Source organism: Schistocerca cancellata, chromosome 2, assembly GCF_023864275.1.
Source record: "Schistocerca cancellata isolate TAMUIC-IGC-003103 chromosome 2, iqSchCanc2.1, whole genome shotgun sequence".
NCBI lineage: Eukaryota > Metazoa > Arthropoda > Insecta > Orthoptera > Acrididae > Schistocerca > Schistocerca cancellata.
Genome location: NC_064627.1, coordinates 660,027,556 through 660,041,832, shown reverse-complemented (window position 1 = coordinate 660,041,832; position 14,277 = coordinate 660,027,556). Strand labels below are relative to the sequence as shown.

At 39.3% G+C, this 14,277-nt stretch overlaps 1 protein-coding gene across 1 annotated transcript; it reads right to left on the bottom strand.

Moving 5' to 3' along the window:
* Nucleotides 1–9,634: 9,634 nt before the first annotated feature.
* LOC126162348 (uncharacterized) lies at nucleotides 9,635–14,052 on the bottom strand. The gene is made up of 5 exons (XM_049918797.1): nucleotides 11,491–14,052; nucleotides 11,275–11,346; nucleotides 10,965–11,048; nucleotides 10,761–10,832; nucleotides 9,635–10,541 (listed from the first exon to the last, which is right to left on the bottom strand). The coding sequence occupies exons 2-5, from the start codon at nucleotides 11,336–11,338 to the stop codon at nucleotides 10,405–10,407; spliced, it is 357 nt and encodes a 118-aa protein (XP_049774754.1). The 5' UTR covers nucleotides 11,339–11,346; nucleotides 11,491–14,052; the 3' UTR covers nucleotides 9,635–10,404.
* Nucleotides 14,053–14,277: the final 225 nt, after the last annotated feature.

Genomic DNA, 14,277 nt, shown 5'->3' with positions numbered 1-14,277 from the left:
GCACAAAACAGTTTGCACGTCGGCAGTGTATTTGGCTGGGCATGGACGCCTGCAGTGAAACGGTGTCACAGTGTAGCGCTTGTGCTGAAAATCTGTCGGCCCCGCCTCAAACTTTTTCAACTTGGCCAAAGTCTCAATCGTCATGGCAACAAGTGCATATTGACTTTGCTGGTCTGTTATGGAGCACTCGTTGGCTTATTGTTGTGGACGCTTAACAAATATCCGTTTACAGCGCCCATGAACGCGACTGTGTCGCGTTGTACCATTCAGGCTTTGTCACCTACTTTTTGCTTGGAAGATTTGCCTCAAGTGTTGGATACAGATAACGGACCACAGTTTACAGTTCAGGACTTTGAAGAGTTTTGTATTGCCAAAAGTATCACTCACCTTACCAGTGGTCAGTTGAACAGAGAAGCTGAACGATTTGAGCGTACGTTCAAGCAACGTGCTCCCACACACGGTAGCGAAAGCTGCTGCTCTTCCTCGCAGCGTACCGCTCCGAGCCCCTCGACGGTCCGGCGGCGGCGAAGTTTCTACGTGACCGGCGCCACAGCACGCTGCTCCAGTTGCTGCACCCACCGCAGAGCACAGGGCGCCTCCCACGCTTCGCAAGTATCGCTTTGCGCCTAACGATTCTATTCTTTCCAGAGTTTTTGGTCGCACCCTGCGCTGGGAGAAAGGAACGATTCTTTGAAATTTGGGCGCTTGCATGTATTTAATTCAAGGTCCTGCTGGGTTGCTGCGCCGCCATCAGGAACAGATTCGTGCTTGTCGATTGAGAGATTCTTCCACAGATTTTCTGTTTCCACATTCGCATCCCCCAGGGGCCTCTTCGGCACCGCCTGCGGAACCGATGAAGCTGTATCCATCGCCTTCGCCACCGCAGCAGCTCAACTTCCCGGCGCTCGTCACGGTACCTGCCGCGTACCCGGCGCCATCGTCGTCGTCATCGCCGCCCTCTCCGTTTTCCGTCGGGCCGGCTCAAGAAGCGGGTGGGCGCCTTTCCGGGAGTTTTCGACCGATGTTACCCTCGGAGCGCAGGATGAATGTCGGGGCATTGCCGGGGCCTCAGCACCGGGCTTCTCGCACCACCCCGCTTCCTGCCTCCCCCCTCCCCCCGTTGTCGTAAGATGGCTTCCTACACGACAACGGGACGGTGTTTTCTTTAGGGGTGTGGGAGGGGGGAAGGTGTGTGCAGTCCTAAAGACATGAGCTTAAAACCTGCGAAGATCCCGACTCATAGTCCCCACCCACCCCACTGAAGCTCCACCCCTGATCAGCAAGATGCTCCACCCAACCGGAGCAAAACGATGCACGTCGTCGCAGATATGTTACTCCTAGAACGAGAACTAGAAAATGAACAATTTCCAACGTATAATGCAAAGAATTTAAGTTTCAGGTATTAATGTAAAGGTTTACAGACACGGCTACGATTATAATGTGTGTTATTGATGAAGTAGAAGTGTCAATAACTTAAAATGGATTTCCGGTACCTAATTGTATTTACAACAAGCGGAACAAAAAATCACGAATGATTTAAAATAATAAATGAAAGCGAAATACAAACATGCTGTCTGTTAATTATAATGTGAGCCAATTATCATCAAATTAATCGCTTAATATAACGTGATCTTTCGGGAAAACTACACTTCGCAAATAATGTGGTTGGAAATGTTACGTATGTCGGTAATAAAAGCTTACGATGTCGCAGATGGCAACAGAGTTTGTTTTATTCATCCAAAAAAATCTTTCCAGATTATAAAAGACACAGAACAAACACAAACCAAAACAGCACAGTAAAAATACTGTATTATGTCAGTAGAGACACAAATCTAAGCTTTATCCACCAAACAGCTTGCACTATTTGCATTAGCTTCACCATCTTGTTTCTAGTCTCTGTATCTCAAACATCCAAAATATTCTGCTACGGAATAGAAGCAATAATCTAATAAGAATAGACAGGCCTACTTGTTTACAATGTCCTCACTTGACTCAATATTTTTATGTTTATAAAATGTAGTTTGACTCATTATACCTAAAGAAATGAAGAATATAAAAATCATACTGATAACAAAAACGTTATGAAGACAGTCATAGTTTCCATACATGACACACGAGGTATTTCATTAATATAGTATTTGTGTCTGTATGTAAAGTTAGAAGTAGGTATATTGCAACCTATGAATTATTGTTATAATTACCAAATACTTCAATGGAACGACTAATTCACTTCAAAATTACATACTATTTATTGATCTACTTTCAGTTTATCTGTAGTGACTTAAATGTTGTGTGGGTGCAGGAGTGCCTTAAGAAGTAGGAGCTCTTATTTTGTATACTTGATGTGGAGTCGGTTCTTGTTACGAAAATGAATATTTAGCGTTTTCAGTAATACTTTTTCTTAAAAGCAATTCGTTTAATAGAAATCCCAATACTCGCGACGTAGACCGAAATTTTGTGTTACATAAACATTAAAATATCTGCTTAAGTTTTATTAATAATTTAAATTTCGTTAAAACAAGGCAGCAGTTAGTTCCAGTAGTGTTTGTTCTGTCTGTTCTTACCAGAAAAGAGTAATTAAACGATTTAATTCATTTTTATCAACACAGTTCGTATTTGTTACTGGTTAGACAGACGTGATGTAGGCATACAATTTCTGAGTTGCTAACGTTTAAAAACATATCCAAACATTCTTTATAACGTGATTCTCCAAAACCAAAACAATTAGTAATTAATTCTTCTGCCACTGTACCTCTAAAACAGAACGTAAACAGCGGCAACAACACAAAACAATTTATCATCGTGTGTGTGTGTGTGTACTTACAGCCAATCTCACGTCCTTGTGACAAATTTGAACTTAATTCTTCTATGGAATTCAATCATGAGTGAGAGATACAGGAGCTGTTATAGAATAGTGAGTAGGGTGATTTGTTGCCAGTCTTGTAGAAATTATTCGCACTGTGGTGGGAGGGGGCGGGGGGGGGGGGGGAGGGAGATGCTGTGGGGAGAACACTGGGAAAACTCCTGGAAATGCAGAGTATGCAGTAGGAACATTTTGTCTGAAGAACAGAAAAGGAAGCAAGTATGAATTGATCAGGATCAAGAGAGATAAAGGGGAGGACAGTGGTTAAGAACTGGCAGTGGGCAGGAAGAAAGAGAATGTGATCTGATAGTTTTATTATCAACGCAAAAAACAGGTATTTACTTCTGCCAGAGTTCAGTGGAGAAGAGCCTCAGGTAGGACTAGCAACAGGAAATGTACAATACATTTCAACCAATCTCAGGAAACCTAGGAGTATACAACGAGTTGGGAAGAAAAAATGTGGTGCTGCTAGGTAGTAGTCATGGGCAAGATGTAGGCCTCAGTTACAGAAAAAATTAGGGTAGCATACAAGGTCACGAGTATATTCAAAGTAAATTCAGGGTTTTGTCAAATGATGGAGGATTTAAGGTCTTTAGTTACGGATTTCACAAAAGATGACCATGTGGTGATGGTGGGTAGGGGTCGGAAACAGTTTGGACATGAATGGGGCATAAGACATAGGTGGTGACCTGGAGAAGACAGTTTCCCTGACACATGGCACAAATGCACACTTTGATGAGTTGTCCCACTGTCATGATCAGACACACCTACATGGAACTTTGAGGCAGATTAATGTGGGGTTACAGAAGGCAGTGATGGCAGCCAGGTTCACACATGTTGCTGTCATGCCAGTCAATACCATCATGCTGTCTCACTAGACATGGCCTAGTCCTAAGCAGGAAGAGGAAGTGAAGATTGGTGCAGTAGATTCACCATAGTATATGGGGTGTACCTCGGGCCAAGCATGATGAAATATTTGCTGTCATACACAGGAGAAGCAGATCCTTTTTATAATAAATCCAGATAACAGATTTCCCCAACTAAAGAGTATCTGCAGCAGATAAAAAAATCTGACACAATAGTTTACAATATGGATATTTTTACATGTCTTAAGAAAACAAGAACCCATTGGAAGAAGTATCATGGGACATTCCAGAGACTTAACAACTCTTCACCAAATCATACAATCAACAAAACATAAAATACAACAGTCTGAAGGTGAGATCCAGTCCTTGTACTGCACAATAGTTTCTGTCACTGAGCACTGGTGTAAAGACACAGAAATCAAACATGTATTATTAGCATTGTATGTAAGGACAGACCCTTACCGCAGGGCTACTTCGAAAGGGTTGAGGATTGTGAATTTATACAAGAAAAGAAATGTGGCTCAAGTCAAGGTGTGTCCTTACTACAATAAGTGAAGACAAACACTTTGAAATATCAGCTACTGAATTAACAGGGCTTGATACAACCAGAAAATTAATCATATTGTGTGTGTATCAAATTCCTAGTAGTAGTGTGTGAACTTTTTTCAAAAAATTAACAGAAGTTCTAAAAGCCTCAGACACTAAAGTAAACAAACCTCTCTGTGGAGACGTAAACACAAATATGAAAACAAAACAAGTAGAAACCTCATCAATATTCTTCAGAGTTTTCTCATGCCACTGTTGGTCAATGGTGTAATAAATATTACTGCAGTGACTCCATTGGTGATTGACACTGTGGCCACAAACATGGAGAGGGAAAAGTGTGATGTAGCTGAAAAATATCTTTGTCTGTTAGACCATTTCTGGCAAACAACAACAGTAAAATCTGGCATCGGAAAATCCCCGAAACTGCAAGTTTGTGAACGACATCTATCAGAAATAAAAATAGAAGATATTTCAAAATAACAAGCAAACCAAAGTTGAGATGAATTATATGGAGAAACTGATGTAAATGTGAAAAACTCTAAATTCTCAACATTTTTAAATTGAATTTTGAAATGAGATTTCCAGAGGTACCTACATCATATCAATGTCTCACAAAACAAGTGGATAACGGCAGATATTAAAAAGTCCTCGTGAGCCATTAAATACCTCAGTTCCATGAAAAACAGTTATAATGATTCAGAGTTCTTAAATAATTATTTGAAAGCTATGATAAAACTATCAGGGCTCCAGCATCTATGGATATGGTTTTGATGATGGGAGAAGGGAGGGATCTTCTGAGAAGGTTTCCCCAACTCCCCCATTTTGGCTGAGCTGCTGTAGGTGGCGGTCGTGTGTGCGTGAGATGTGCTTGCTTGTGTGAATGAAATATGTGTTTCTCTTTATCTGATGAAGGCTGTGGCCAAAAGCTTGTGTTTAAGTGTGTTTTAATAGTGTCTGTCTGCAACTTAACATATAAACGTTATGGTAAGCAGCAATGTGTCTTTTCCTACACTGTTGATATACTTCCCTGGAGTTTCTGTTGTTTGAATTTTGACAATATACTTTAATGACAGGCCTGTTTAATGGCATACTACTTATAGAAAAGGAAACAATGAGGCTTGCTTCTATGCTCCAAATAGTAGAAAGGGTAATATGCAAAACCTCATGGACATGATTTTAAAATATGAAGCAGCTTATCAATGGATCATGGATGCAGTACAAGTCACTAGTAGGAACAATAAAGACCTGGAAAAACTGTTACATTTATTATGATTTAGCATTACTACTTACCACAGTATGTAAACACAGGTAGTAATGTGTGCAGTGGTTGGGGCATTCATCATCAGCACCATGTGATGTTTTAAATTTCACTAGTTGGGTCTTATGGTAATGACCTGCAAGGGTAAGACATCTTACAGCAAATATGTTGAGGCACACATGAAGCAGGCAGCATGTACCTCATTGGTGCATATTGACTACTTCAGATACCTCTCAGATTTGAGAAGTGATTACCCTATTTTCCAAGCAGAGAAAGATTGTAATAAGTAAAAATAATGAAAGGAATCACATTCAGTGGACTCTGAGATTAATTGTAGGTCACCAAATCCCAGCATTTCTGGCCTATGCTGTTACAGTGGTGAAGACAGTGTGGGGATGTCAAACCGCTGGCTCTAACCCCCAATAATATTGCTGCCCTATACGGCAGCAAGAAGAACTGTCTCTTTGCCAGATCAATTCTCTTTAGTTCGCGCTCTATGCTACATCCATTGTGTATATGCTGCAAGAATAAAAGTGTTTGTAGCAAGTGCTGAGTGACTATTTATCATCATAATTACCAGCTCCTCACTGCCTGCAACATCAACAGAAACATATGCACGAGCCAACTCTCAAAAAACAATCAAAATCCTCCACCTTCAGGTGATCTTGTCATAAGGAAATAAGAGTAGTTGCCATGGCAACTGGAAGATTATGGAAGAAAATGTTTCAGTGTCAAACTCTAGTGGTAGGCTTGCCACAACACCGATGCTTCCACATTCGCATCTGTAAATCCTGCTTTTCCTACCCCACAGATCAGTTGCCCACTGTCAAAAAAAGTTCAAATGTGTGTGAAATCTTATGGGACTTAACTGCTAAGGTCATCAGTCCCTAAGCTTACACACCACTTAACCTAAATTATCCTAAGGACAAACACACACACTCATGCCCGAGGGAGGACTCGAACCTCCACTGGGATCAGCCACACAGTCCATGACTACAGCGCCTTAGACCACTTGGCTACTCCTGTGCGGCCCCACTGTCACAATAGAAGGGTAGAAGAAGCAAAGTAGATAAAATTGCACCCATGTAATGGGTTACAGAATTCACATACAGGAAATGAAGCTCATAGTGCTGGAAAGACAATTGTGTCTCTGTTTGCAAGGAACATTTTTGAACCTATTGACACTCCTGTGATGGTAGACAATAACCTCCACTGAAGAGAAGACAGTACCAATCACAGAGCAAAATGCGGGCTGGCTGTTTTTGTCAATGGCATTTATCAGCCTTTACAGCACCCTTAATCGCATCAGCATAGGCAGTTGCTGTGATGGTACATGCCTATTTAATGTCATAGTGTCTTCCACCACATGATCCTTGACAGTGAGACCCTCTAAGAGGTTATTGCTCAGTTTTCACTGATAATTCTCCTGCATACAGTGTAGTATGAGGGGAGTGGCACCTAGTTGAGGGTTTGAGAAACTGAGGGTCTCACACAGAATGAAGATATCATTCTATGCTATGCAATGCATGCTACCTGCTTCAGCACTGCTACACGGTCACCTACTACCATAGATCTATTCTCACCCTGCTTGCTCATTTTGACAGAAACTGCACATTGGGACGTGGCTGTCAACCTTTGTACATGTGACTTCTTCCCCATCTGAACCCACGCACCAGATAAAGTAGACCTGACAGAGGGAGTACCCAAAATGGCTAACTGGGCAGTAGCCAGCCAGTTGGCTGTCTTTAAGCATTATAAAAGCATTTCATTACTTCCATGTTCCACCAAGCTACTCACACATTCATCCTCACGAACTTTGATTAGCAAAGAAACGTCTGCTGACTTGAAGGAAAATAATTAGAGATTAAGTAGAATTTCTGAGTTCCTTCAACAAGTCAACTTTTGCAAATATTTGTTACTAAATTTTGATTGTTACTTGAAAATGATTAACAGAATTGTTTTTCTAAAGATGATGGATAGTTCACATCAGTCTGGTGATTACTCAGTGACACTACTCTTGTTTGTGTCTGATTATCTCATTACGTTTGTCTTAAAGACCATATGTCGTTTTTTTTCATGGGAGATTTTAGTGTGTTCAGAGAGTGGCTGGGGTTGGCCAAATATGTTCCGCATTTACTAAGCAGCAAAATTATTCTGTTATATTTTAAATTATTTTCCCCTTCTTGACAAGAGTTTATCTAATGGCTCAAAGTTGTTGTTTAAATTTTGTTTCTCTGAACTTTTTTTTAAAATCCAAATCCCCCAACCACATGTTGGCGTGGGTGAAAACTAACCATACATAAGTATTACATATTACTGTTTTATTTTGTATAATAGTATTATTGTACCATCTCTATTATACATACATACATAAATACTTGTTCCATAGATTATGAATACGATATTTTGTAATGATGTGGAACATGTCACTTTAACGTAAGTTTCCTTTATACATAATTATTTTTTATTGAGTATTATTTTGAAAACCCTCACTCTAAAGTGAAAATGTCTGATTTCATTTCTGATTTATATTACAACTCATAATATAGTTGTACATCAGATACAACACACACTGAAAACATAACAATGCATAACACTGTAAATCAGAATGTTGTTTATATCAGTTCATAATATATTTAGCTGCAGTATACTTGTGTAAGTGTTATGCATCCTACATTTCATCAAACATCATTTCACAACAAAATCCTACAAAGACAACTACCAACATACCTCAGATCATAATAAGATTAGGTAGACATAGAAATTCTGGAGGTAGTTAAAGTGATTATATAATTGAATTTGCTGTGAAATTGACATTTATCACAGTAATGCAAATTTCCTCCCATGAAAAGAATTCATCAGTCTCATTATAACATTAGATCCAGTATATTTCATGACTCTTGACAGTTAATTTCTCAGTAGTTAGCTTACATCTCTTTCTTGAGATCATTCTTGGTATGAAGTTACTGATCACAACTGAAAATGTAGCTATTCTATTATCCTCTGAAAAGTTTTGTATATCACCACATGACTTCAAATATTATCAGTTATCTATATTGTGAGACCTAATATTTTTATTTTAAAAGTGTTCTGCACAGAAGTACAAGTTTCATTAATTGCATCTTTATGCAGTCACTGTCTTGGCTATTGGAAGCATAACAAGAACCCCAGGGATTATGTGTAAACACACAGAACATGGAAAAGATTCTTGCACGGGTGATATACCGTGGCGAGAAAAAAGGGACCAGACTCCATTCTGGCTCAACGTCCCGTGTCATTAAAATATCCTGACTAATTGTTCAAGACATCATGTGTATTGTCATGATATTAGGTGTTACCAGTTCTCAACTCAAGCAAGCGTCAGTACTGTGGCGCATGGTGGCAGCACTTGGATTTCATTAAAAAAAAAACAGGAAACTGGTCAGAAATATTTTCCAAGGAACTGCAAGATAATGAGATTAATGGTGACTCAATTCCTTCATTTGTTTGTCACATCCCAGTTTTTCCACTATTAGACATGAACAATAACCTAGCTTCATGGGAAGTGATGTACCAATTAGAACCATTTGTGATGTATACACCGCAAAAATGAAATCTTTTACAGTGCAGTGGAGTGTACTGTTTTTGAAACATTAATGAAACATGAAATTTGTGAACCAGCCTGAATCTGAATCCAGATACCACACTTGTTTTTGTAGAGTAGCTCTCTTGCCAATTGAGCCAGTCATCAAACTTTGATAATCTACTACCTCTTTCCATATCTTTCCAAGCAAACCAGTGGCTCTCTCCAAGACCTTCCAGGAAGATCTTTATTGACTGAAATGATAGAGAAGAATTCTTACTCTCAGCCTAGGGGCTGATTTTCTGTTAAATGTAGAAAGATATGGAGGGAGGTGCTGGGGATAAAATCGTGAACCACCTATGAGATTTGCTTCAGAGGCTCAATTTGTTTATGCCTTCAGTACATTCATGTTACATAACACATTTAGGATGACTACTTTCTTGACACCGCAGCACAGAGAATGGCATTTAATTATGTAGGACAGGCAATGCAATAATGAAAATGAAAATTCTTCAGTGATATAATTTTATTGAATCATTAACTTTCTATAAATTACTAACTCAACAGAGTAAACCAAATGTGGGGAAAAAGGTGCATTCAGCCTGGGACTCAGTATCTGATGTTCCAAGAGGATACCATTATCTTTGGGAGGGTAGTAATGTCAACAGTTAACCATTAAAAAAATCTCAAAGGTCACAAATGAATTCCTTTCACTTTGCAAACTACAGTCTCAGTCATAGATGGTTAAATTCTCTCACTGGTCATACAAATGATGTAGCAAACTATATTTGATTATTCAGATAACTATATCTGAAAACACAATCTGTGTTACACTACATGCCTCAATTCCAATTGTTTCTTAGGATAGTACACCACATTAACATTCAAAAGTTGTACAATTTAGAACATTATGAAATAATTCCACACATACAGTACCAACAGTACAATGAAATTACAACATGATACATACATTGTACGTTGTACAAAATAAAAGTTTACTGAGCACTCTGACAATATACAACCAATCATTTAATTGCAGATACATTAGTACAAAAAGAAGTGTCATGAATAATAAAGTATTACAGAAACAGATTACAAGTAGACATACAAAAAACATAATTACATTGGGCACTTAAGGAGAAATACTGCTTGTACCATGATGACAGTGAACAATCAATCTTACAGTACTATAAATGACAGACATAAATCTTAAGAGTTGAAAGTTCCTATTTGTCTTACCTCCAGCAATTTTGATGTTGTTTTCAAACCTATAAAAACATGCTTGTGTAGGTCACAAATGCATATAACTTCAGATTTCATTATACTCAAATATTGTTATCTCCATTAGATTTACTTTACACACACCTGATGCACCATGATGAACACCAGGCTGCCATGGCATAGTGCGTGGTTGTTCAACATGGACCTGATTGTGGGTGTCAAGCCCTGCAAATAATTTTTGTGTTATTATACAGACAAAATTGATAGGTCTAGAAGGTGGCATATACTCCACTGCAAGCAACTTTTAAATCAGAATCCAAACACACTACATTGCTAGTGAACTGCAACATTGTGAATATTACTTAATCTGCCATCTTTAGTTCATATGAGGACATTAGAGCAGCATGAGATACAATGGGAATAATGGGTCCATTAATGTGTTACCTGTTGTGCTGTGTTGCACATTTGGTGTGGCATAACCATGCTGCACAGCAACAAACTGGTTCATGTCCAGCCCTGTAAATTAATTTTATATTATAATGCAGACACAGTAAAATAGAATTTAAAGATATGACTATACATTAATATGAATTCAGATTATTATCATACTCAGATATGTTATCTCCATTAGATTTACTTTACTCACACCTGATGCACCATGATGAATACCTGACTGCCATAACATACTGTGTGGTTGTTCTACAACATGCAAGTGATTTTTGGTGTCAAGCCCTGCAAATAAATTTCATATCACAATTGAGGCAAAATTGATAGGTACTGAAAGATAGTATATACATATACTGTACTGCAAGTAACTATTACATCAGATTCCAAACACACTGCATTGCTACTGAACAGCAAAATTCTAAATTTTACTTAATGTGACATGTTTATTTGGTGTGAGGACATTATAGTAGTACCACACATATTTAGAATGATGGATCCCATCAAGTTTTACCTGTTTTGCTGTGCTGCACATCTGGCACGGCACGACTATGCTCTGCAGGAACATCATGATTCATGTCGAGCTCTGCATATAAATTTCAAATTATAATTCACACAAAGTTGACAGGTACTGAACACAAATTCGTATATTAACCATGAATTACATTTTACTCTGCCAGGGTTCAACACATAAATGTATCTACTCAATAACTTGAAAACTGATACATACCCTCATTCAGAAGTGATTTTACTACTTCACATCTTTCTTCAGCATTTGGAACATTGGAATATTACGTGCTGTTTTCTTCTTGGTAGAAAACAGCCTCCTCTGTGGTATTAGTTTTCTTTTCTGGCCCTTATCTGTTTGTTTGAAATAACTGGTTCGGGCTCAAACAGCTCCTACATTTGCCTTTAAGGATAACACAGTTTATTTGGCCAACTGCAGTTCAGTCTCAGTCATTCCACTGACAATATTGGAAAACTCTGAAATAAGCTTCTGTCTCCCTTCTAACAAAGATTTTGGTGTTTTTGAAACATATTTTGTGCTTACTTCAGCTAATATTGCTGCTCTCTCACTGGTGGCATCAACATCAGTACCCAGTACCTCTGGACTTTGCAGGGGATTTTCACCGACACTGTCATCTCGGCAAACAGTGTGAATGTGCTTACACATATTGAATCTAATACTGTAATCCATACATGTACAGTAATACCTATGTATGCACACATTGCAATCACTACATTTTAATTTGCACTCACAGTTGACTCTGTTATCTTTAACAATGTACACCTCTGAAGATGATGTGGATGGCACTTCCCAACCACCATCTACCTCAGTGATGAGGTCCTTGTCCATTAACAAACTAGTTTTGTGTTTATTACGAATGTCTTGAACTTTGCTTGTAACCTTCCCTTTTACATTTGGTATAAGCCAGTCAAACATCTTGGCTGTAACTAGGGACATTAGTGTAGATATGCCTTTGTCCAGTCATTTTATCTGTCTTGCATTACCATGTATTTCCTTTAACGTCCTATGCATACTCTCCACATGCATATTGGTATTGAGACCGGCATACATTCTGTGACAGTAGGCCCAACACTCCACATTTCCCTCATAGTGTGTCTTGAAGTATGAAGCAAATTCTGATGTGTCAGGGTCACTACTGAGCTTCTGCAGTGCTTTTTGCAGTGTTTCCTGAAACATAATTACATTTCTCAGCATTGACACTGATTTAATGAGCCGATACACCTCATTTCTTTTATCCAGATCTGAAATTTTCTGCTTGATATTAGTTTTCCATGCTCTGTCCACATGCCAGGTACAATAGAGTCTCATTTTAGGAGCACCCATTGTCCTGTTCCATGCAATACTGTATGACTCTGCCAAATCAGACATGAATACATTGGGGAAAATTGATCCAACCTGTGATTTTATGTACTGCAAAAATATACTTAAAACATCGGCGTCCTTCCTGTTCGAAATTAGAAATGCACATGGGAATCCTTGCCTGAGATCATCCAATACTAAGAGAGTGGTCACTTCGAAATCATACCCGTTAAGCCCATTGGTTCCATCAATACAGATACAGTCTTCTCCATATTTTGATAACATTTCGCGTTGTGCTCTGTTCATTATCACTAATACAAAATCCTCACTCCTCAGTTCTTGATGTTCACTAGTCGAGTCTTGTGGTTTATAGAATAACACAGACGGATTCTCACTTTCGTTCATTTCTTTTACCTAAGCTTCGACACTGATTGCACCATTTTTATGTCTGACCGACTTGGAGGAGAGGTTATAGCTTGCTGCAAAGTCTTGCTTGGTAGTCAAATGGATTCTCTGCAAGTCAGAATCCTGCAAACTTGTCCGTACATTATCTAGAACTTTGTCATACGGAAGTCCCATTGCAATATCTGTTGCTATGGTTTCCCGGTCTTTTTGACTCAGGGGCAGGTGCGTTAAATCTTGTTTGTGACCAATGTGGGTCGGTACAAAATGTACTTGGTATGTTCCACCTTCGTGTACAGTTACTTTCATCTCTGCAGGGCACTTTCCATTCATTTTGTTGATGCCTATCAATTTAAGATGTCTTGTGCCTTTACCTTTGGAGATAAAGTTACCTGACCGATGGCAGACATAATAATGTGTGGAACTAGTAGACCCATGCATTTTAATAAACTTTGAATGTGTCGTGCGTTCAGTGTCTTCTTTCCACTGCAAAAACTCGTCTTCATTTGAGAACTGCAGATCTTCGGAACTAAGTTGAATTTGATGAGCAGTTTGTAAATGATCTATCCAACCCTGTTTTGAACTACTTTGAAATGGGCACAATGTACACTTGAAGAACAACCCCCCTTCCTGCAAACCTTGAATATTTCTTTGGTGGCGATACAAATTATTTTTAAGAGAAAAAATTTTGTCACACACATAGCACTGATAAGAAGCTACAGTAGTTGTAGTGGCAACAGGCAGCTCTTGCTGATGGTTTTTGCAAACATGCTGACTGAGATTCTTTCTGTAATTACACACATGCCCACACACTTCGCATTTGAAAGCACTCATTTTAGTAACACAAACGCTATTCTGTAATCACAATAATAATAAAAAAAACAATAATTTTAAGGCACACGAAAATATCACGCGCTCTCCGCACTCACAAAGCGACACACAAAGCCAAAATAGCACGTGCACTCCGCACTAACAAAAACAGCTACTGCAGCAACACCACGCGCACTCCGCACTCACAATGATTTTAACACACACGAAAATATCACGCGCTGTCCGCACTCACAAAGCGACGCACAAAGCAGCAACACCACCCGGGCTCCAAACCGCAAATGCAGGTACTGTTTCCGGTCTTCCGTTGTGAGGGAACTATAGGGGGTGGGGTGAGGTCCCGTTCGTGAGCGAGGTATGGGGGTGGGGTGAGGACCCATCGTGGGCGAGCTGAGTGCGGGGTGAGCGTCGCAGGGAGGTAGAGTGGGGGGGATCCTCGCTGGTATCTTCGCAGGTTTT